General features: G+C 36.2%; 3 protein-coding genes across 3 annotated transcripts; 1 reads left to right on the forward strand and 2 right to left on the reverse strand.

The window, feature by feature from the left end:
- Positions 1 to 1,289: 1,289 nt before the first annotated feature.
- Positions 1,290 to 2,877, reverse strand: lsm8 (LSM8 homolog, U6 small nuclear RNA associated). The gene is made up of 4 exons (XM_055191180.2): positions 2,746 to 2,877; positions 1,901 to 1,941; positions 1,690 to 1,817; positions 1,290 to 1,570 (listed from the first exon to the last, which is right to left on the reverse strand). Exons 1-4 carry the CDS (start codon positions 2,774 to 2,776, stop codon positions 1,480 to 1,482), a joined length of 291 nt encoding a protein of 96 aa, XP_055047155.1. The 5' UTR covers positions 2,777 to 2,877; the 3' UTR covers positions 1,290 to 1,479.
- A 3,032-nt stretch (positions 2,878 to 5,909) lies between these two features.
- Positions 5,910 to 10,377, forward strand: LOC129432658 (CD82 antigen). The gene is made up of 9 exons (XM_055191207.2): positions 5,910 to 6,058; positions 6,280 to 6,384; positions 6,558 to 6,636; positions 6,735 to 6,850; positions 6,949 to 7,023; positions 7,113 to 7,217; positions 7,316 to 7,477; positions 7,576 to 7,659; positions 8,344 to 10,377. The coding sequence occupies exons 2-9, from the start codon at positions 6,319 to 6,321 to the stop codon at positions 8,731 to 8,733; spliced, it is 1,077 nt and encodes a 358-aa protein (XP_055047182.2). The 5' UTR covers positions 5,910 to 6,058; positions 6,280 to 6,318; the 3' UTR covers positions 8,734 to 10,377.
- Positions 10,378 to 12,312: 1,935 nt separating this feature from the next.
- On the reverse strand, positions 12,313 to 20,993 carry kitlgb (kit ligand b). Its single transcript, XM_055191209.2, has 8 exons — positions 19,605 to 20,993; positions 19,269 to 19,376; positions 19,098 to 19,154; positions 18,225 to 18,383; positions 17,964 to 18,135; positions 14,974 to 15,074; positions 14,533 to 14,732; positions 12,313 to 14,162 (listed from the first exon to the last, which is right to left on the reverse strand). Exons 1-8 carry the CDS (start codon positions 19,626 to 19,628, stop codon positions 14,120 to 14,122), a joined length of 864 nt encoding a protein of 287 aa, XP_055047184.2. The 5' UTR covers positions 19,629 to 20,993; the 3' UTR covers positions 12,313 to 14,119.
- Positions 20,994 to 21,016: the final 23 nt, after the last annotated feature.

A 21,016-nucleotide genomic window follows, 5' to 3' on the forward strand; every position in this document is an offset into this window, starting at 1 on the left:
CCCAATACGTGACAAAATAACATTTATGCGTAACGTAATAACGTTTATATGTTGTGATTTGTATAGTCACAGCGTGTACAAATAACAAGGTAATTTGCTTATCTTGTCAGAAGGCGAAGCACTGCTACTTCGCCTGCTGAGAACAGTGTGTATGCGGTTGAAGGATGGCTGTGTCTCATATGATCTTGTTGTTTGTTCACGCTGTGACGGTACAAATCACAACATATAAATAGGAAAATGTTGGGGTTGTTTGGTCACTTATTGGGAGCAGTGTGATGGCTGGAGCCATTCGCTTCCGGTCTTTGTGCTGGGCTGGGATAGCAGTGAGTGAGCCAGAGTAAAGGTGTCATGAGCAATTCGGTCACCCCTGGCAGTTCTGCCCCCCTTAGGACGATACCTATTACAATACCTACAAAATCGCGTTATGATTTATGTAGTAACGTTAGACGTTAGAACATTGTTAAAATTACAATTGATGTATTTCAAATGATATGTTTCATATAGTAGTATATAAATGAGGCTATAGGTGGGAGATCTACACATTGCTTGTGTCATTTTATTATTTAGATATTATATACTGTACCCTTTCCACTTTTTTACTGTGTAAAGTTAATAAATTACTTATACAAAACATGATCACTACATAGTTGAATCACACATTAAATTTATAATTTATAAGCCATGACTACTACACTATTACTATTAAAAAAATACGTTCAGTAAGGTATGCCAATAATTTACAAAAGCACTGACGTGTCTGCAACATGAATATCAGTTTATTTTATATATATATATATATATATATATATATATATATATATATATATATATATATATATATATATATATATATATATATATATATATAATAAACTGATATTCATCTTTTGTAAACATCTTTTTGTAAACTTTTGTCAATTATTAACATACCTTATTGAACGTATTTTTTGAACGTATATATATATTTTTTTTTACTTTTATTTTAAAAAACAAATTTATGATTCTATTTTGTACAACGTAGCTTTCTAGACCGCTAACGCAGACGAGATATCGCAATGACACATTTTTTGACTAGGCATTAGTGCTAGGTACTACCAATCGGGGTCCTAGGGGAGACCGAATTGCCACGGGGGACCAAATTGCTCATGACAACGACACGCGCGGAGATGAAAAAGGTATGTATAGACTTACATAACTCTGGGAGATATGGTGAATATGCTGAAGTCCCCAAAAGTTGCCGTGTTCCTTGCCTCTCCCATCACTGAAAATAAATACTTCCTTCACAAATCTTTCTTCAGTGTTTTTTTATTTCAATATAAGTAAAAAAAGAATATCCATTAAGTCTATTTTCTTCCATATTAAAAAGGCAAATTATATTGCTGCTTTTCCAAGCCTGCAGATTTCCTAGGGTATGTCTTTAAATGGAGCCAGTGGAGTTTTCGGAATAAGAAAATGAATCTGTCCGTCGTTTTTTGTGGGTCAGTGCACCACAGAATTGAGCGGTTCGGCTCTGATGTTTCCAAGGTCCAGTGCAGAATCTGTCTCTTCATCGATTTCACCAATGACAGCCCTTAAACACATTAACAACACAAGGAGTAGATGACACAGACTTCCCAGAAAATGACATCTATATTTGTCCTGTACAACGTAAATAAATACCAGAAATACAAGAATGGGGATAGTACATACACATTATCGCCTCTGACGATATAGAGTCCCAGCACAACCTGTTCCACTCCTTGAGAAGAGCTGAACACTCGCTCGTGGCTCTCATCCAAGATCAGATTGATTGTCTGATCAAAGCCCTTTAATGTTCCCTAAAGACAGGTGAATATAGTCACATCAATCCACTCCTTTATTAAAACAGCTCTGTTTACATCAGGTGTTGAGAAACACTCACCACAATCATTCTCCCATCTGAAGTGACAATGGCAACGGTCCCTGAAAATTGGTAGTTAGGGAAATTTGAACATCTAAAGAGTTAAAAAAAAATACACCGTTTGTGGTTTTGGCAATTGTATTAAAATGTCAAGAATTCCAATTAGATGGCTATTACATTTCTGCTTCACCTGTTAGTGTCTACGTCACTAAAGCAAAGCATAGCACTTTAAAAACATACTACAGTATACACTATGCTGAACACAACCCAAGTCTTATGTTTCATAAGCTCAATTCTTGGTAAAGCAATGGGTGAGCAACAAAAAGATCATGGGTTCGATCCCCAGGTAACACACAACACTATAGTACTTAATTTTGTTAACTGTAGTACAATTCCTAGATACTAATAATGTTTAATTACTATAGTAGTAATTATACTACACTATTCCCACAATATACTATAACTTAAGTTTACTATAGTAACATTTTAATGGGTGGGCTCTGAACCAATATGTATCTAATACACATGGCTTCACTACACACAGCAAATATTTCAGCAGTAGCCTACATAGGCCTATATAATATCTATCTATATATTAGATCTGTTATGTATGCATAAACAGTTTGTATATTACACATCATCAGACATACTAACAGTTATATGCACTCACAAATTCAGGTGCACTACAAAAATCAAATATGCATACAATAACGTGATATTGACTTTATCATGCTGGTCATTACAATGAATAAGTCACGCTAATTTTCTCGTGCACCAGCTCTCGCACCGTATTGAAACACTCGCATTATAAACAGCCATTGATGTATCACAGCTTTAATGTGCTCATGTATTGCATTAAAGGATACGGTTGATGTAGCTTTCAAGGGCGGTAGACATCTCGGCTGGTTCTTGTTTAAATCCACCGGGACTCGAGCACAACAACGAAACACATTCGTTATGCTGCGCCGGAAATGAAAGCGGGTAGGCGCTGGTAATCGAACAGGCAACAAAAGTCGATTAGGAGCAATCGAACCTGTCATTGCGTATTTGCCCAGCAGATGGCGCCTTGTTTAGGGTTGTCTAGTACTGAAGATAAAAATCAATTTTGGGTGAAATGGCAAATTGTTTTAAGGTCATGGCGGAGGTGGTGGGGGGTGAGGGGAGAGGGTGCGATGGAAAACTGATGCTGAAATGACTCTTACAAAAAAGTACTGTGGCAGTACAATTATAGTAATACCATGGTACTTTAAAGGGATAGTTCACTTAAAAATGAAAATTCTCTCATAATTTCTCATGTTGTTACAAACCTGCACTCTCATGTTGTTACAAATCTGCATAAATGTCTTTGTTCTGATGAACACAAAGAAAGATATTTTGAGAAATGTTTGTAACCAAACCGTCTGTGGACCCTATTCACTTCCATATAAGGAAAAAAAGAATACTATAGAAGTAAATGAGGTCCACAATTTGTTTGGTTACAAACATTTTTCAAAATATCTTCCTTTGTGTTCACCAGAACAAAGACATTTATGCCGGTTTGTAACAACATGAGAGCGAGTAAATCATGACAGAATTTTTTTTTTTAGGTGAACTATCACTTTAAGATATAATAAGTTAAAAGGATTGTTAAGTCATAATGAAAATTTGTTGTTAAATCACACAATCCAAGATCAGTAAGGAACAGTAAAGGTTTTAGCTGAAACTGTTACACATTTCAAATTGTCACGGGCATAAACTTGACAAATAAAACTTAAAATATAAAAATGGAAATCTTAGTGATTTATTAAATGCAAGTCCACCTGCCATCAATTTGAAAAAAATTATTCCAGCACTACAAAGTTAAAGGTATAGCGGAAGATTTCCGTTTTCCGGGTGGATCATCAAGACTATTGGTCATCCCAGATGTCAATCATTCTGATTACATGTTGACGTATAACCGTCGTACGTGCTCGCCTCTAGGTTCGCTTGCTGCACATGCGCACTTTCACGTGTTGTGCTACGGTTTCAACCATTCATTGAAGCTCTCGTTCTCGCTGTGTTTTTTTTTCAAAATGTCTGAGGGTCGCAAGAGAAAAAGTGTCTACGAATTGTATGACAAGAAGAGAAAGGACTATAAAGAAAGAAACAAGACCAGAATGTTTATGGGAGACTATTTCACACGCTGGCGTGAGCTAAAAGGACAGGTTGGGCTTCCCACGCGTAGTTTCTACTGGAAAGGTACATTTTGTCATGCTATTTGGAGAAATCCATTTAAAATCACTGCTAGTAAAAGTTGATGTAAGCTATGATTAGCGATGCTAGCCTTGGCACAAGTCACGAACCGCACAGACACGGTAAACATGCCGACAGAAACTTGTAAACAGAGCGAAGAGAAGAACTGAGCTCCTGCATGCTCTCTCTCTGTCTCGTGCACACGTTTAACAGGTGTTGCCTCTCGGGAGTGTTGCGTGTGCATTTTTTTTTAAATATCGAGGTGCGGTTCTTTTAAATAATTCGGGAAAATCTTCCGCTATACCTTTAATATTAGTGACTTTTCACCAGTGGCGTGCACAGGGGTCTGGGTGGGCTCCCTTGTCCCTTTTGTCTCAAAATGTAATGTGCCCTTCTCCAGTAATAATACATATTAAAATAAATAACAATATATATACAACTGCCACTAACAATAATATATAAATATTTAGCAGAGGTAGAGAGCTAGGCGAAGTTTCCTCTGCAGCCGCGAGTATTCAGACTAGCTATAGCGTCACAAGCAGCAGGTAATTAGTAAAACTCGATTTCAGAGGCATTCTGAAAATGACGTTCAATTTGTTGTCTATCCGGCCATTGTACATCCTCGTGTTAAGAGTTTGGAGAATTACCAAAAAAAGTTTTTTGATGTAATAATTTTTTTTTTGCCTTTTCAGTCCATCTGCTTCTTCCCCTGAGGAGGTCCGTGCACACCACTGCTTCTGAATAAATATTGAAGTATACTATTCTTTAATAAAGATTGCTGTATCTTGCATGGCCAGAGGGTGAATAAGCATCAAATTTTCATAATTTAGTGAACTATTTCCTCATTTAAATCATTGTACTCATACTGTAGGTACTTTCCATGGTCAGTGTCTAAAGACCATATATGGGGCGGTTTCCCAAACAGGGTTTATCCTAGTTGCAAACTAAAATGCATGCTTTTCATTTTAAAACACCTTGGAACGACACATCTTAACACATGCAGTTTTAGTGCCCTTGTTTTTTCTCAAGATGCACATAAGTAATGTTTTTTGTAAAAAATAGTAAACGAAAAGTAAACGATGACGCAAGTTTCCAACGTAAATCTCTTTTTTTGGACTACAACAAATACACGGATTGTAGGCAACAGTTTACTTCCTGGGCCTGTTGACATGGACACGACGGTCATTATCATAATTCCTCCCGCTTCGGACTCTGTAAGTTAACTCCTGTTGGTATTGCATTGTGACCGAATCTTTCAAACATGGTAAGGAGTGTCACATTTCTGGCTGACGTAAGAGGTATTCAGGCCAATTAAAACGTACTGGTCAATCAGGGACACGGCGTCTTTCAGATCGATGAGTTTTGTACAACATCAAAGCGTTTGAGAAAGATGGGAGTATCTAGAGCTACAAAAATGTGTTTTTTTTAACCATAAACCACACAAACACATTTTATTATACCAAATACACAAAATAACGTTGTTTTTAGCAATTAAATAGGTGCTCTTTAAATGTCCTAATATGACTAAGGTCTAGTCCTGGATTAATCTTCACTCTGTTTGGGAAACTGCCCCATGAATATGAACATGAATAGACAAAAGCTATTAGTAATAAGTCCATGTATTTGTTTTTTGCTAGTGGATTAAGTTAATCAAATATCAAAAACAAATGAACAAATTATTGCACTATAGACAAAGAAAGAACTGTTTTGTAGTCATGTTTAGAAATGTAAGCTTTGTAACAAGTCAGTATTTCAGTATCATAATTGTCAAGTTAATCATTCCTGTTGCTATGAGGAAGTGAACTTTAAACCTAAGATGTATTAGAAGGATCTCCAGGAAACCATTACACAAACATATGGTTTGTTCAAAGTGGATGTATGATGAAAGAAATGAATACAGCTAGTTTTTAGTATTTTAGTCAATTTTCCCATTTTGGATGAATAAAGACAGCTGATAAACTAATACAGGTAAGCCAAACCACTTTTAAATGTTATGTCCTGTGATGGGGTGGTATTGGACGGCAATGCACAGTAGCATTATCCAGCAAAATATTCTTTAGTAAACTATCATAATCAACACAAACATAATCTAGCAAATCAGTATTTTGTCAGAGAACAAGGTTTTTTATTTATATAAATTCGAATTATTTTTATATTTTATGTTATTATTTTTAAACACCCTTTGTTAGGTTTTCACTTGTAGCTGTGTGAAAGTTGCTAAAGACAACATGAAAGCCGACGACAAACTTCAAATTCTGAAGTTCTTTCTAATGCTTGTCAATTCAGTATTTGTGGTAAGGGTGAAATTTATCTAATATATTAATCACATTTTATAACATTTAAAAAGATTTTTTGTGGGTGTCAGTAATTTCCTTCATATATAAGGAAAGCACAAAATATGCTGCTATATACAGTATCACATTTCATGCATGTGGTATCAAAGTAACAAAGAAAATAATCCTGACAGATTCTTGGCATCAGCATTTTTGCATGTTCTGCTTGGATCTTATTTGATAACAACAACTTTATAAGAGTCATAAGTTCTGGTAAGTTTGTCTTATAAAATATTATATTTTGCATGATAAACAAATCCATACATGGGTATTAGCTGATAAAGAGCTGATAAATATATTTGGTCTCATAGGAGAGGAAGTCAAGCTGGTGGCTGGTGGGCTCTTTTTCATCGGCCTGGTTGTGGTTGGCGTGTCCCTGCTGGGTTGTATTGGTGCCTATTTAGAGAGCAGATGTTTTATTATATCTGTAAGTATAAATAGTATACAAAGATGAACTATATGCCCTAGGTAAACTTAATAGTGAACAATCATGAAATAACAGCTTGCTTGTTTCTTTTTACACAGTATCTGGGTTTCTTAATTATCATCATACTGGGTCAGATTTTCATCACCTTTGTGCTATTGATAAGACGAGAGTCGGCAAGTATTTACATTAATACTTAACATTGTTAATGTTCTGTGTTACGATTAAATGTATAACACATCATATATCTTTTGAATGTTACTAGATCAACAAGTATTTAAGCAGTAGTGTAGAGGATATCATTAACAAGTATGGACAAAATAAAACACACGAAACATTATGGAGTCTTCTAGACAGCGTGCAGAGTACTGTAAGTACATGATTTTACATTAACATACCACAATGATGACTAGATTTTACTTGACAGTCTGATACTTTTTTTGATAAGCGAAATATGTTTTGCTGTAGGCGAAATGCTGTGGTTGGTCGACCCCAAATGAATGGAGGAATAACACTGTTATATCATCGCTGAATGGGGCAAACATCTACCCGTGCTCCTGTTTCAACGGTACCTGCCCTTTAATCATTGAAACAGTCAGATTTGGAAACGGTTCAAACATCTATAAAACGGTAACACATGTTGCTCCTTTCCCCATCATCTTAACCTTTACCTAACAATCTCCCTGTTGTTTCAATTTGCATACTGAACACAGTTGTTTTGGTTACAGGGCTGTGAGAAAGTTCTCGGAGATTGGCTGAATACAAATATTATTGTAATATTTGGGATGGATGCTGGACTTTTGTTGATTCAGGTGAGAATTTAAAATAAGTACATTACAATGTTTAGGGAATAATCCTGTAAACAGTATTTGTTACATTAAATCATTTGTACACATAGCTCAGTTTGTTAAAAGAATGTGAATAGAAAAAATACACTTACAGTATGAAGATTACTTGTTGTAAATAGACTCTAAGACCATGTCCATACTTTTAATTATAAAACTTGTATTTAACCCAAATTGTATCTCCACTCATATGAAACAAACAAACAAACAACAGCAACAACAAAAGTTGTTAAACCATGTTAAACCATGGTTACCATAAATAAACCTGTTGTCTGCTGTTGGGGAAAGCGCCCCATAAAGTTACCTTTTGTGGTTACTACAACTTTTACTATAATAAAACCATGATTAATCTCTGCAAGGGTATTATTAAATGTGATGTGTTTTTCTGCATCATTGTCACAACATGAAATAAAGTAATTACCATCTTTTCCTGCAGACAAACAGATAGTCACACTATTGCTTAAGTCAGTGTTGGTATGTAAGGCACCACAGATGCAGTGTTTTTTTTTTTCTTCTTTGAACAATTGGTTACAAATAGCTCACGTACAGTATAGTTGCCTCAACACATTATGACAGGAAACAAGAAGTATTCTCACATTACAAAATTACACCCTTCAAAAATGATGGACAATGTTGTCTTGACATGCTCAGGTGCTGCAGTTTATCTTTGGAGTTCACACCTACAAAAGCATCGGATGCAAAATGAGAGAGCTTCATCCGAAAAAACTGCTGAAAGCCGTGGATGAGAGCCCTTCGACAGTGCCTGTCCAAGAGCAGTATGAAGATCAAACCAATAACACACAGATGAACACTGTGGGTCACAATAATGGAGAATATATTCATGGGGGTTATAATAATGGTGGATACGATCATGTTGCCTACAATCAAGGTGGACATATTGCTGATAATTATGACCTGAGTAACAATCCTGAATTTTATGAACAGGACAAGAGGCAAAGTTACAATCTGGAGTACCAGCAGGGCTACAGCGGCAGTCATGATCAGGGTTATATTCAGAGATATAATGGTGATGACTATTAAAGACAGATTTCTTTTCTTGTGTAATTGATCAGATCGAGACAGAATAATTTTACAGCACACGTGGTCTACATTTGACCAAAGACTCTTAAAACCTTCACACGTTTTTAAACAGGTTGACGCTTGTTCTCAGGAGTATCGTTTGTCATTTTAAAACAACCAGCATCTCTTTTTCAAAGAGTTCATTGCATACCATTCACTTCACTGTTTTTCCATCAACAACACATTTTTCAAGTCACAGATTTTCGCAATGACAGACAACATACTTTTAATCTAGCAGATCTCCTTTTATTTTAATGCCCCTTTACAAGTTTACAGATGTTGTATAAATGTATGTAGATGTGTAATTATATAAAAATACTGACATGAACTTATTATTGACAAACACACATACAATTAAACATTTTGACATACGAAAATGTAAACAGTGGCCTTAAAAGGTATTTGGATTAAGTTACACGTCACTGCATGCACTCTAAGAAAGGATGTGTTGACACATTATGTGTCATTTTGTGTTGATTTTGTGTTAAAATTAACACAAAATGTGAAGAGTTTCGTTGCAAAACGAGATAACCACCGTTTTTATAATTGTTCAGAAATCTCGTTTTTTGGTTGTGCATTCCTATTAATTTCAATTCAACTGCAGTTGTTTTGTTTTGACCTTCACAACTTAACAAATACAGCTAAGTAGCACCATAAAACAAAATAATAACATGATAACATAATAATAAACATGTTTTGACAAAAATGCAAAAAAATGGATTTATCTTGTTTTGCAACGAAACTCTTCATGTGTTGTTTCAATAAAAACACAGAGATGTGTACACTAATGTGTTGTTTTTAACACATCCGTTCTAAGAATGTAGATAACAAATTGTCAAACCAAAATCGTGCCGGACATTATCTCAGATCTAGTATCACATTTCTGAATATGATCTGTCCACATATTTCACAATGTCTGACAACCAGAAAGTGTCCAAATAATTTTGTGTTAATTTTGAACAATATGTGACCCTGTCTGTAAACTTCAGACTAAAGTTTCATGATCTAATTTTGAGCATCAAAGTTTGATTTCAATTTTTGATTAAGGTTATATTTTCACAAAATGTTATTTACATTTACAGCAGGATGATTTTATGTAGAAAACAAAGAAGTAAATCACAAAGAAATGACTTTACTCAAAATTGAACAAGTAACTACATTCCACTCGTGTATATTTAAGTGTCCTGAAGGCATACAAAAGGGTTTGGTGAAATAAATACTTAAATATAATCCATTATTTAATTAAAGTTTTGCCTCTTTTTCAGTGCACATTCCCTGTCTGAACTGTTATTTGGGCAGTTTCAGGATATTTACCTTTAAATAAAGTATAACAACTGAAACAACATCCACAAGAAGAAAGTAAAGGAGTAAATGTCTTCAGGACACTTAAAATATATGACACACGTTGAGTGGAGTTATTTATTTAACTCTTTTGAAGCTTTTTGGTTTTCTGGTTACTGTGAAAGTGGATGTTGACCACCTCGATCCGCCTCGTTCACCAAACACTCCCAAACTAACTAGAAAACCCAAAACATCACTTCAAAAAAATCTGCATTTGGGTTTATAAAACAAATAAGACATTTGGGGTTCAAACAACATGAAGGTGAGTAAATAAAGACAAAATCATTGTTTTGTGGGGAACTATGTGTTTTCACATACTGGCCGTCACATATTTGTTGTTTTGCTTTGCTTTGTAAGAAAAATGTGCATATGTCATTTTTCATTACATAATGCAATACTTAACTGGCTTAATTGTAATAAAATATTTTACAGAGTAAGTTTTATTAATGAATATGTACATGAATCATAAAATATATTTTCTGCTTTCTATTTAAACCACACATAAATGTTATATGCAACCAAAAGCCATGTCTACATAATTTAGGATTATTACTAAACAGCAATGAACAAAGAAAAGTGTGTACGCTTTTGTGCCACATGTGCAAACAAACAATTAGTCATCCTCTGCTTTCGTGCCATGGACTTTCCAATTTTAGAAAAAGTCTCTGTTTGCTATTCTGCTTATTTTGAAGATGTTTCATTACTCATCATGTTAGTTGCTTTATGAGTCAAGAGATGATGTTAATGACACAGGGAGCAAGTGGGACGATGCTTTAGCGTGTGAATGTGTCTGTGTGTGCGTCGTCTAGTCAAGAGTGGGTTTTGACTGAAGTATGATGGACGACACTCTTTATCACCAATAAAGAGGAGCTGTCTGTCCGCATGAGAGGGGTCTTTGTTAAGGTCGCCGTGCGGTTGATGATATCCAGGCTGACATTACTGACCTCATGCGGTTGTGAGTTGGCAGTCATGCTTTACGACAACAGTCGACAGGGCAGGCATTGATCGAGACAAAGAGAAATTTACACAGAGAGGATTTCCACTGCCACTACCTGAATCCGGTCAGGAAGAATAAGAGAATGATGCTCTCAGACTGAGTCAACGGGGAATTTGCTGGAAACACTGAGCAAGGGACCCAAACGCATTTAAAAAGAGGCAGAGAGGTGTCGCTTGGGTTGGATTGAAATAAAACCCACAAATCTCTGAAATACCAAATGGGAATCAAAACTGCTAAAACACAAGAATATTGTGACCACAGCCAATCCAACATAATTTGTTCATGCAATCTAATTTCAGTTTACAGAAAACCCTTAAAATTGATCACGTGAACTATGACATGCTTGACTAATGCTAACAAACCAGAAACAAATTGTCTTATTTGTATACTATGTATCATTAGGGCTGTCACGATTATGAAATTTGGCTGACAGTTAATTGCCTAATAAATTGTGACGATTATTTGCCTGTTTTTGGGCGTTTAATTCTCATAGGTTTTTTTTTGTTTGTTCATGAAATAATTTTAACACATTGTTGTGATTATTTAAATTAAATCTTTTAGGTTTACCTGGCAGTAAATATCAATACACATAACACATATTTAAAAGTAATTATTGATTTGAAAATGTATGTTTTACTTGGCAATTCATACTGCTTATCAAAGTTTTGGAGCATTTCTTTAAATGCTGTTTTTCCATTGTATTAAATGGCTTGCAATGTATCGCGTCAGTCAAGGAGTGCCATTAGAAACAAGCCGTTTCTCAATGTCAAGAAAGGATCCTCGGAAGCCAGAATTTCGAGGATGCTACGTCATCAACGTCCGTCGAAGGACTGTTCCAATGTCGAGGATCCTCGTAATTTCAGCCAAGGACTGAGTCCTTCGTTCGAGAAATATCCCATATACAGGAAAGGATGCATATGTGTATCCTTCGCTCGCTGAAATCACCCACAATCCTATGCGCGCAGCACCGAAAGCACACCTTTGATTGACGCAATGACGTGCACTTGCCTGTTCCACGTAAGTGTTCTCCGAATGCTTAAGAGGAGCCTCGTCTAGCCTCTGAAGGAAGTGACTTGTAAGTCCTGCTAAGGAAGTATCCTTGACATTGAGAAACGGCCATTGTCTCGTTTATACAGGCGCTGCAGCTCCCCCTTGTGTTTTTTAGAGAGATATGCAATCATTGCGGTGATTATATATAAAGCTTAACTAAAATTGTGAAATGGTTTGCCTTAGATGTCAAATAAAGGTAACGTGTTTTACGAAATAAGTGTAAAGAAATGCTGACGAATTTTCATTTTTGGATGAACAATGCCTTTAAGACAAAGGATAAAGTTATTCCTATTCTGATATGTTTACTTAGCCCGTCCAATAGACTTAATGTCATGACCCAAATCTTATTAAGCTACAGTGAGAAGAGCAACAGACACATGGAGAGATGCTAGACTATGTCAAATTGAATTATGGGCCATGAGTCATTTTGGTGTAACATCTTTATCATGCACGCTCCTTTCTCATGCTCTCTGGATCTCTCGCTATTATCCAGGAAACAATCCGCTCTTGTTGTGAGTGTGTGAGCATGTTTTTATCCATGTGCATGGTCAAACTGAGGAAATAAATGTGGTTGGAAACATGCATGGACCAATGACCTAATTACAGACTATTCTCAGATACAGATCTGATTCCCCGAGTCTAAATCTTTGGGTATGAGAGAGCATTACTCTATATACTGTACAGCGGGGTCCAAAAGTCTGATAGCACTGTCGGTAATACTTTTCTAATGTCATTTTTTATTGTTATATTTTCACCAAACAATTTAAATAAAGATATGGATGAGAAAAATATGCATTTGTTTTTATGACAACATGCACTTGCATGGCCTTATGTTTACTCAAAACCTGATGAGCTATGTTATTCCAGCATGACTTCAGAATTTTTCACATAGCATCTTGTGTGCTGGAAGAAATTTGCCCTTTAGTACAAATAAGTTAACCTGGGTAGTGTCACAAACTTGCTTACATTTGATTTGTGACCTAGATAACTTCTTAAGAATTTTACATATTTCTTAACTCACCACAATATTTGTTATCTATCTTATTTCAAGTCATAATGTTGCTTAACATTTTCTGAAATCTAAGCTAAAGTCTAGCCTATGCAATTGTGAGCATCAAAGTTTGATTGCAATTATTGATTTCACATTAAACTTTACTCAGTCAATATTAAATATTGGTTATATTTGACAAAAAAGTGACTTTAGCTGGGTTTATTTTAGTCAGACTTTTGGATCCCACACTCGGCACTGTATGTTAGGCAGTCAAAGTCAATAAAAGGATTCAAAATAAAACATAAGGCAGATTTGAACCATACCAACTCCAAGTCCTAATATACGAACCATAAGACCATCTAAAGAAGATCATGTCTCAATACCATCTAAGGCACAAGGTTAGCACTCCATAAGGACAAAAGTCATCAAGCGAGTTGTAAAACATCAAAAATCCACACTATAAATCAAACGCATTTCTAGACAAGCAAGCGCTCTGTTAAATGGACGTTTTTGATGCAACGTAAACCACCATCCTCATGCAATGCGACAAAAAAGCCATTTGTTCCACCCGCAGAGGTCTGTCGGTCCAGCGGCCCTCGTCAAAGCCAAAGACCCGCCGCGGGCACAACAGCAGCCGCCTCTCTTCCACTCAACGGGCCCATCAAAGGACCCCACTTCCTGTCGGATGACATCATAGAGGTTTTCCCATGGACGCATTCCAGAGCAGCGGACTCTCATTGATTGGTTAAGTTCAGGGCAAGTTGTGGTTTGTCTCTTCCACTAAGTGTTTTTGTGGTGAACAGGTACGGCTTAATGAGCAAGTCTAGAAAGACGTCTCATTGTAGCGTTGTCCTTTGCCCTTTGGCACAAGTGTGAATGTTCCATTCCCTTCATTGTCTGCTTCATAAACCCGGACATCTCGCCCAAAATACTGCCTTTTCTGTTGATTCCCTCGTGCATTTTTAAGATTAAACTTCTGTGTCTGCACACCCTAAAGAATCCGGACACACCCTGTAAAGACACCACAAAGGTTGAGAGAAAATATGGGCTTTGTTAGGTCTTGTTTACAAGCCAGTAAACAGACTTTGTTGTTACTAAAACATTGATACTTTCAGATAAAATCAGGGTAAAAAGGGCCCAGTACCAGGGGCCCCCAAAGATGTATTTTAAATAAATAACACAATATTTCATGAATATTTCAAAATTAAAAATTAAAAATGCATATGTGCAGCATGTGGAGATTTATTTTGCACTGCTTAGCTCTCATTATAATTTTTCATTTGTCCTCTTAACAATTGGATCAGTGGATCTAAAATGTCCTGCAAAATACATTTTTGTTTGCAACTCATGTTTTGCTAAATATATATATAAATACATATACCTGTCCTGCTGAATGTGATTGCTGGAGACAGGGTCCCCTCGTGCAGCTGCGTCGAGAGGCTCAAGCAGAAGGTGCACGACTCCGCTCTGGGGCCTAAGGCTGCTTTCTGCAGCTCCATCACGAGGCTCATGTACACGGGCATTTTCAGAGAGGTCCGTCATTTCAGGCCTTCTTTGTGAGCAACAGCTTCTTCTGAATACCTACGGATTGCAATAATTAAATAGCTTATGCTGTACAAGTATTAGCAGGTAACCGTTGTCGGTACTTTAAAAGTATGTGTGCGCGCTCATGAAGCGAGCCACAAAGAAAAATGTAAAAAATGTCATATTGTGCCTTCAGGGCTTCTATACACAGATGACGCACAGGAAAGCCACCTGCGCATGCAAACACGGTTATATAGCATAAGTTCACTAACAGCCTCAAGGGCAATACTTAACTCACCATTCTGATGATCAGAACCAGAGCCACCATACTGGGGATGATGAGTAGTGTCAGGAGCCCGTGAATCGCTCCATTAATGCCATCCTGCTGTTTGCGTTTGCCTGTCAGATCACATTCAGGTTCTTACATTTGACTATAATATTTAGCATACAGTATATGTACACCCAAACAACAATATAATTGTATGTTAAATGTTTACTCAGATGTGAAAATTCTCTCATAATTTACTCACCCTCATACTATTCCAGATGTATATGACTTTCTTTATTCGGCTAAACACAAATAAACAATTTCATATTTAAATGCCCTCATGTTATCGTCTTTTATGGACTTTTATGGAGCACATAAATCCATCATCCAAATGACTTTAATGGGTTAATTTATGTCTTCTGAAGCAAAATGGTATGCTTGTGAGAGAAAACAATATAATTCAATTTGGCAGCATGTTTTGAAGCCATAAGCAAAATTAGTGCTGAGATCTACATTGATTCACAGTGTATTGTTTGCTAAATAAGGTAGAAATATGGATTGTTTACCCTCACAAACAAATGTTTCGCTTAAGAAGACACATGAAGAGCTCAGATGCAAAACCCACTAAATGCGTCTGACATGTTTTCTTGTAAATGAGCATTTTATAACAGACTCTTAATGGATTCTGCAAACAAACTGGAATTTCTAAATGGTCGGGATTCATTTATAATATGTGCCAAGAGCATTCGGTTAATATCTTTATCTCATTTTTGACAGAGTGGTTGCTTTTATAGTCTTTTGCATCTGAGCTCCTCATATATTAACCCTGAATTACTTTAATAATGGCTGTATGTGCTTTTGAAGCTTCAACCTGTAGGCTCTCATATAAGAAGATAACATGAAGGCATGAAGGTCTAAAGCTATACATTTTGACTTATTAACACTGTTAGATTTGGACGTATGACAGAATATTTCTGTGCTAAATGCACTTCGCCAGGGTTCATACAAGTTTCGGAAATTATTTTTCAAACGTGAAAGATTCACAGATAAATATTTTGCTTTATTTCTTTACATTAACAGCTTCCCAGTGAACCCAGGATTATGGAAACAATGGATATAAAGTAGTTTGTTTATCCGGGGTAGCAGCAGAGTTGTGTTTGGTAGTTTGAGTATGCTGGATTTTGTTGAAATGAGGCGGTCCCAACCGGGTCTTGAGTCGCAGGCGATAAGTAAACTGCATCAAATGTCTTTTTTTTGCCAATCGTCGCATGAGCACATATAATGTAATCAACATGAACATGTAGGGAATCATAAGTTGTCCAGAGATAGTGGGATTATGCTTTTTGAGTACTGCTTGCTCGTGACTCGCTCCGCCCTGCGGTATGCCTCCAAGGGCTCGGATTTTTCTGGGAAAGTAGCAGTATAGCTAATCTGTCTTTTATAAATCTCATACCAAACTAAAGGCTCTTCGGAGATATGAAGAATGCAATGCGCTACACCTCAAGATTAACATAAGATTAGCAGAAACACTACGGGGCAGTTTCCCGGACAGGGCTTATCCTAGTCCCAGACTAAAATGCATGTTTGAGCTGCCTTCATTTAAAAACATCTTGCACTGACGTATCTTAACCTATATCAGCACCACTGTTTTGTCTTGAGATGCACACCAGAAATGTTTTTTTGTAAGGCTTGCTTGTAAAAACGACTTAAATGTCCTAATATAACTAAGGCCTAGTCCTGGTAGGTCTGTCACAATGATTAAATAATCGTCCCATTGTGATTGTTTGACCTCATCGTGATGATTTCAGATCACCGCAATGATTGCATATCTCTCTAAAAAACACAAGGAGGAGCTGCAGCGCTTGTATAAACGAGACAGTATCTAATGGCACTCCTTGACTGATGCGATACATCGCAAAGCCATTTAATACAATGGAAAAACAGCATTTAAAGAAATGCTGCTAAAACTTTGATACGCAGTATGAATTGCCAAGTAAAAACATATTTTCAAAACAGCAATTTCAAATGTAGGGAATTTGTTTGTCCGTTTTTGAAAGATATATTCATTAAATAATTACTTTTAAATATGTGTTATGTGTATTAATATTTAGTGCCAGGTAAACATTGCAAAAGATTTAATTTAAATAATCACAACAATGGGAAAATTATTTCATGAACAAACAAAAAAAAATAGCCCTAAAACAGGCAATTAATCGTCATAATCGTCACAATTTATTAGACAATTAACTGTCAGCCAAATTTCATAATCGTGACAGCACTAAGTCCTGGATTAATCTAATACCTGTCCCTGTGTGTTATGTGACCTTTAATATAAAACTATCTGTTTGTGTGCAACTAAAGACAGACATAAATTTGTCATAATGGCACGAGGGTGAGTAAATTATAACAGTATTTTCCTGGACGCTGGTCCTCCCTAAAGGGAATGTTTACCCCTCCAAAAAAATTGTTAACAATAATTGGTGACATTGTAAATAAGAGCCATTCAATCCCTGTTATTTAAATTTGAATTAAGCAACCTGCTCAGTTGTAAGGTGATCAAATGATGAAAGAATTTTTGCATTTTGAGTAAATATTTCTTTAACAGCTTTCATTCAGCTAGTACTGCTCCTCGATAGATGTTGTAACATGACTGGAGGGATTTGCTCTCATTCAGACATTAGTGAGATGAGACTTTGATGTGGTCTGGCTCACAGTCTGTGTTTATTCCAAGATGTTCAGTGGGGTTGGGGTGCACGTATTTTCTTCCACACCCAGACTTTTCTTTATTATTCCTACAAAGTGTTGCCCTTTAGTGTATCTAAACACAATAAGTCCTACACTCCTATCGTGCAAAAAGGATGTCTATTTATTTACCTGCTCTTTAGTACACTTTGTGCTATTGCATGAATAATAATAAAAGTGCAGCACTCTTGTATTTGAATGGCACATTTAAAACCATTCTGCACCAAGCATGTGTATACATACATTTCATAACAATACATAATATTTAGTGCATTTACCAGGTGTGAAAGGAGGGGCTACGGGTGTCCGACAAGGTGGAGGAGTGCAGTGATGAATCTCGCCAAGCGTTGATCCAGCTGCAGTAAGAACCTCTTTAACATGGGCAAAGTATCGTCTAGTTGGCCACTTTACTCGTCTGTAGTGACACTTAAATGTTTGCATTGTTACCTCCTGTGAAAACAAACAAACAAGAGTGACTTGACAGCCATGAAACCTCAATAAAAAAAACTGGAGTGTGAATGAAAGTGAGAGGAATTTACCAGCTCCTCATTATCCAGGGTAAAGCGAAAGCCCTGCAGCATTGTAATAAAAATGGTGGTGTTTGCTCTGTTGGTGGATAGGTTGCCAAACTTGAAGGCTAATGCTTTTAAACTGCTTTCAACTGGATACAGATTAAGATGTAGCCAGCAAGCTCCACCCTTAAACATCGCATAAGAAAAGCAGTTAGGCGGCACGGTGGCAATTTCGCAAACTACAACAATTCGGTGTCCATAATTATTTTATGTGATGGAGGACTGCAGTTACAAGCATAATCCAAACGTCTTAAACATAAAAACCTAACATTTTGTTTGGTTCTATAAAAAAACTTTAACATCCAGAAGTTTTCTGTTGCACAAAAGTTTCTTCATAATATAAAAAGATCAAACAAAAATTATCGTTTTAAGAACCTTTGACTAAAAGGCACTTTGGGAACCAAAATGGTTCTTCCAGAACCTGTATAGCACTTTTATGTTTGGAGTCTAGATTCATTTGGGATATTTCCTAGAATTTGGAAGTTTTTATTCCTTTTATTAACATTTACAAAATGTTATTGAGACACTATTTACAGGTCAAAAATATCCATGTTTACTTATTTGTACAAAAGATTCTTCAGTTGAAACACACAAGTTGCTCTTTGAAACATTCTTATATTAAAATCCCAAAGAAAGGCTGACAATAAACAATCTGTCAAGTTATCAATCTTAGTTCATTTCAAAATGTCTAAAACACTAAAAGTTGTATCTGTTAATAATAAACAATTGTGTTGGTATGAACTACCATGAACAAATATTTATACACAAAAACCTAGCAAGCTCAATTGGCTATTTGAAAAACAAGACTTCTTATGATAAAATAACATTTTCCACACGTACCACGTCTTTGGAGATGAAATTGAGAGGAATCCTGTAATCATTGGGAATGTTCTCACTCTGACCAGCAACAAAAAGTAATCCACATTAGTAGTAGAAAAGCATATGCATTTTACTGGAAAGCATAATTGACCTTATATGTGAGACATCCAGTGCCATTTGCGCGCATCTTACCAAAGTCCCCAGGGTTGCCACATCATCTGTCAAAGGGCTTCCAAAAACACCTGAGCACGTCACAAGCCCGGAAAAAAGCAATACGAATACACAAATGCTTTCTCCAATCTTAACGACAAATCAGTAACAAAAGTAAATAACGCGCAACTCTAAACATCTATCCAAACTTACATCTTAGCCAAGAATGTCAAAACATACAGTATTTGAAACTCTTCTGACTAAAGTAAGTTTTAAATAAAAACAAATCCACAGTGGCGAAATTTCAATTAGAAAATTAAGCCCACGGCGCATTTGGTTACGCGGTATGCGCGCGCCTCAGAAAGTGCGCCTACTCACCTTAACTTCCCTCATGTGGAACATATATGAATATTGAAGACAGATCAGCCGTGCGTCGTTATTTTCTTCGCTTTCCCCGACAGCGGAATGCAGGCATGTTTGCGCCTGTATATATCACTCAGTTAATGACAGCACTGGTCCGAGATCAGTGCTTTTTGGCGTGTCTTTCTGCTCCGGTCCCGGCGGAGAGCATGTCGTGCTGAGCGCGCGACGCCTGTGCGCGATTCTGCCCGCAGCGCTTCTCTGAAATGAATGGGGGCGGTTGGACGTCTCCGTGTTTAAGAGGTAGGGCGCTTTGACTCACTTTTAATGTGTAAAATAAAGAAAAAAAAACTATTCAACTGGAGTTGCGTGACTCATGCCGACTTCAAGCACAAAGGCCACATGGGAGTTTCATGTGACATCTAAAAAAGTTCATCTCTTATCTCAGAGAGCCGTTACTTGACATTTTTAATTGTGCATTGAGTTGTATAGTGAGGGCTACATGTTACACATTTAATTACTGTTGTCTGTAATTACACAATAAATGCTCTATAAGTACGAGTATTCATTATTACGATTTAATAACTACCTGATAATAATAACACGTTGTATAGTGTAACCGAAATCTTTTAACTTCACCGTTGTTTTTCTATACCCACATGAATAAATCACACTATACACTACTATATTGCATACTATAGAAAACAATTCTGTGTAGTATTTACTATAAGACTTAAAAAACTACATTAAGTAGGAATTTTACTACAGCAAATATCAGGGTTTCTTCACAGAATTTTTAAAGAATGTAATGGTTATAAATAAAATTGTATTGGTTTTAATGGAAACAATAATGGTCTCTTTGGATCTAAACTGGTAATATGTTTGGTCAGTAAAATCATAAAATAATTTTCTGCTTGTTTAAGTTGTAAACCGGTACTGGTTTACATGGCATTTGTAATAGAAACCATTAAAATATAGGATCATATATCATTGTGTTCAATAAACTATAAGCAATCCAACTAGTTGCACATTTGGTTATTTAAACCAACTATACTGTAACATGCATAGAAGCTGGCTGAACTCCACCGAATAAAAGTTTTGTGTTTGTCATTTAATATAAACACACTACAATAAAACCACACAGTCAGACTATATTCTACATGAAAATGTAATACAGCCAAAACTATATGTAATGAAGCAAATAAATCCAGCCTAAGCTGTATATTTGAGATGATTTTAACATTAAAATTCACAAACTGGATAGGGTTGAGATTTTTAACAAACCCAGTGTGCTGTGTGTTTAGCGACACCTTGTGGTAACTACAAAAGTTTTTGTAGTTTTTAAATTATAAATTGTTTGATTGACAGGTGGATTTAGTCTTGACAGAATGGGTGTATCCTGTACTTGTTAACAATGTAGGGAGAAGCCC

The sequence above is a fragment of the Misgurnus anguillicaudatus genome, chromosome 1 (genome assembly GCF_027580225.2).
Source record: "Misgurnus anguillicaudatus chromosome 1, ASM2758022v2, whole genome shotgun sequence".
NCBI classification, from domain to species: Eukaryota; Metazoa; Chordata; class Actinopteri; order Cypriniformes; family Cobitidae; genus Misgurnus; species Misgurnus anguillicaudatus.

What these genes read in the sequence shown, in the direction of transcription:
- lsm8 (XM_055191180.2), bottom strand. Translation starts at nt 2,776, where the DNA reads ATGTCTACCGCCCTTGAAAGCTACATCAACC. An exon ending in CCTTGAAAGCTACATCAACC is followed by an intron (nt 1,942 to 2,745) that starts GTATCCTTTAAT and finishes ACCAATTTTCAG; the next exon opens with GGACCGTTGCCATTGTCACT. An exon ending in ATCGTCAGAGGCGATAATGT is followed by an intron (nt 1,571 to 1,689) that starts GTATGTACTATC and finishes AATGTGTTTAAG; the next exon opens with GGCTGTCATTGGTGAAATCG.
- LOC129432658 (XM_055191207.2), top strand. Translation starts at nt 6,319, where the DNA reads ATGAAAGCCGACGACAAACTTCAAATTCTGAAGTTCTTTCTAATGCTT. An exon ending in GCAGATGTTTTATTATATCT is followed by an intron (nt 6,851 to 6,948) that starts GTAAGTATAAAT and finishes CTTTTTACACAG; the next exon opens with TATCTGGGTTTCTTAATTAT. An exon ending in CTGGACTTTTGTTGATTCAG is followed by an intron (nt 7,660 to 8,343) that starts GTGAGAATTTAA and finishes TGACATGCTCAG; the next exon opens with GTGCTGCAGTTTATCTTTGG.
- kitlgb (XM_055191209.2), bottom strand. Translation starts at nt 19,628, where the DNA reads ATGTTCCACATGAGGGAAGTTAAG. An exon ending in TGGCAACCCTGGGGACTTTG is followed by an intron (nt 19,155 to 19,268) that starts GTAAGATGCGCG and finishes GTTGCTGGTCAG; the next exon opens with AGTGAGAACATTCCCAATGA. An exon ending in CCCTGGATAATGAGGAGCTG is followed by an intron (nt 18,136 to 18,224) that starts GTAAATTCCTCT and finishes TTGTTTTCACAG; the next exon opens with GAGGTAACAATGCAAACATT.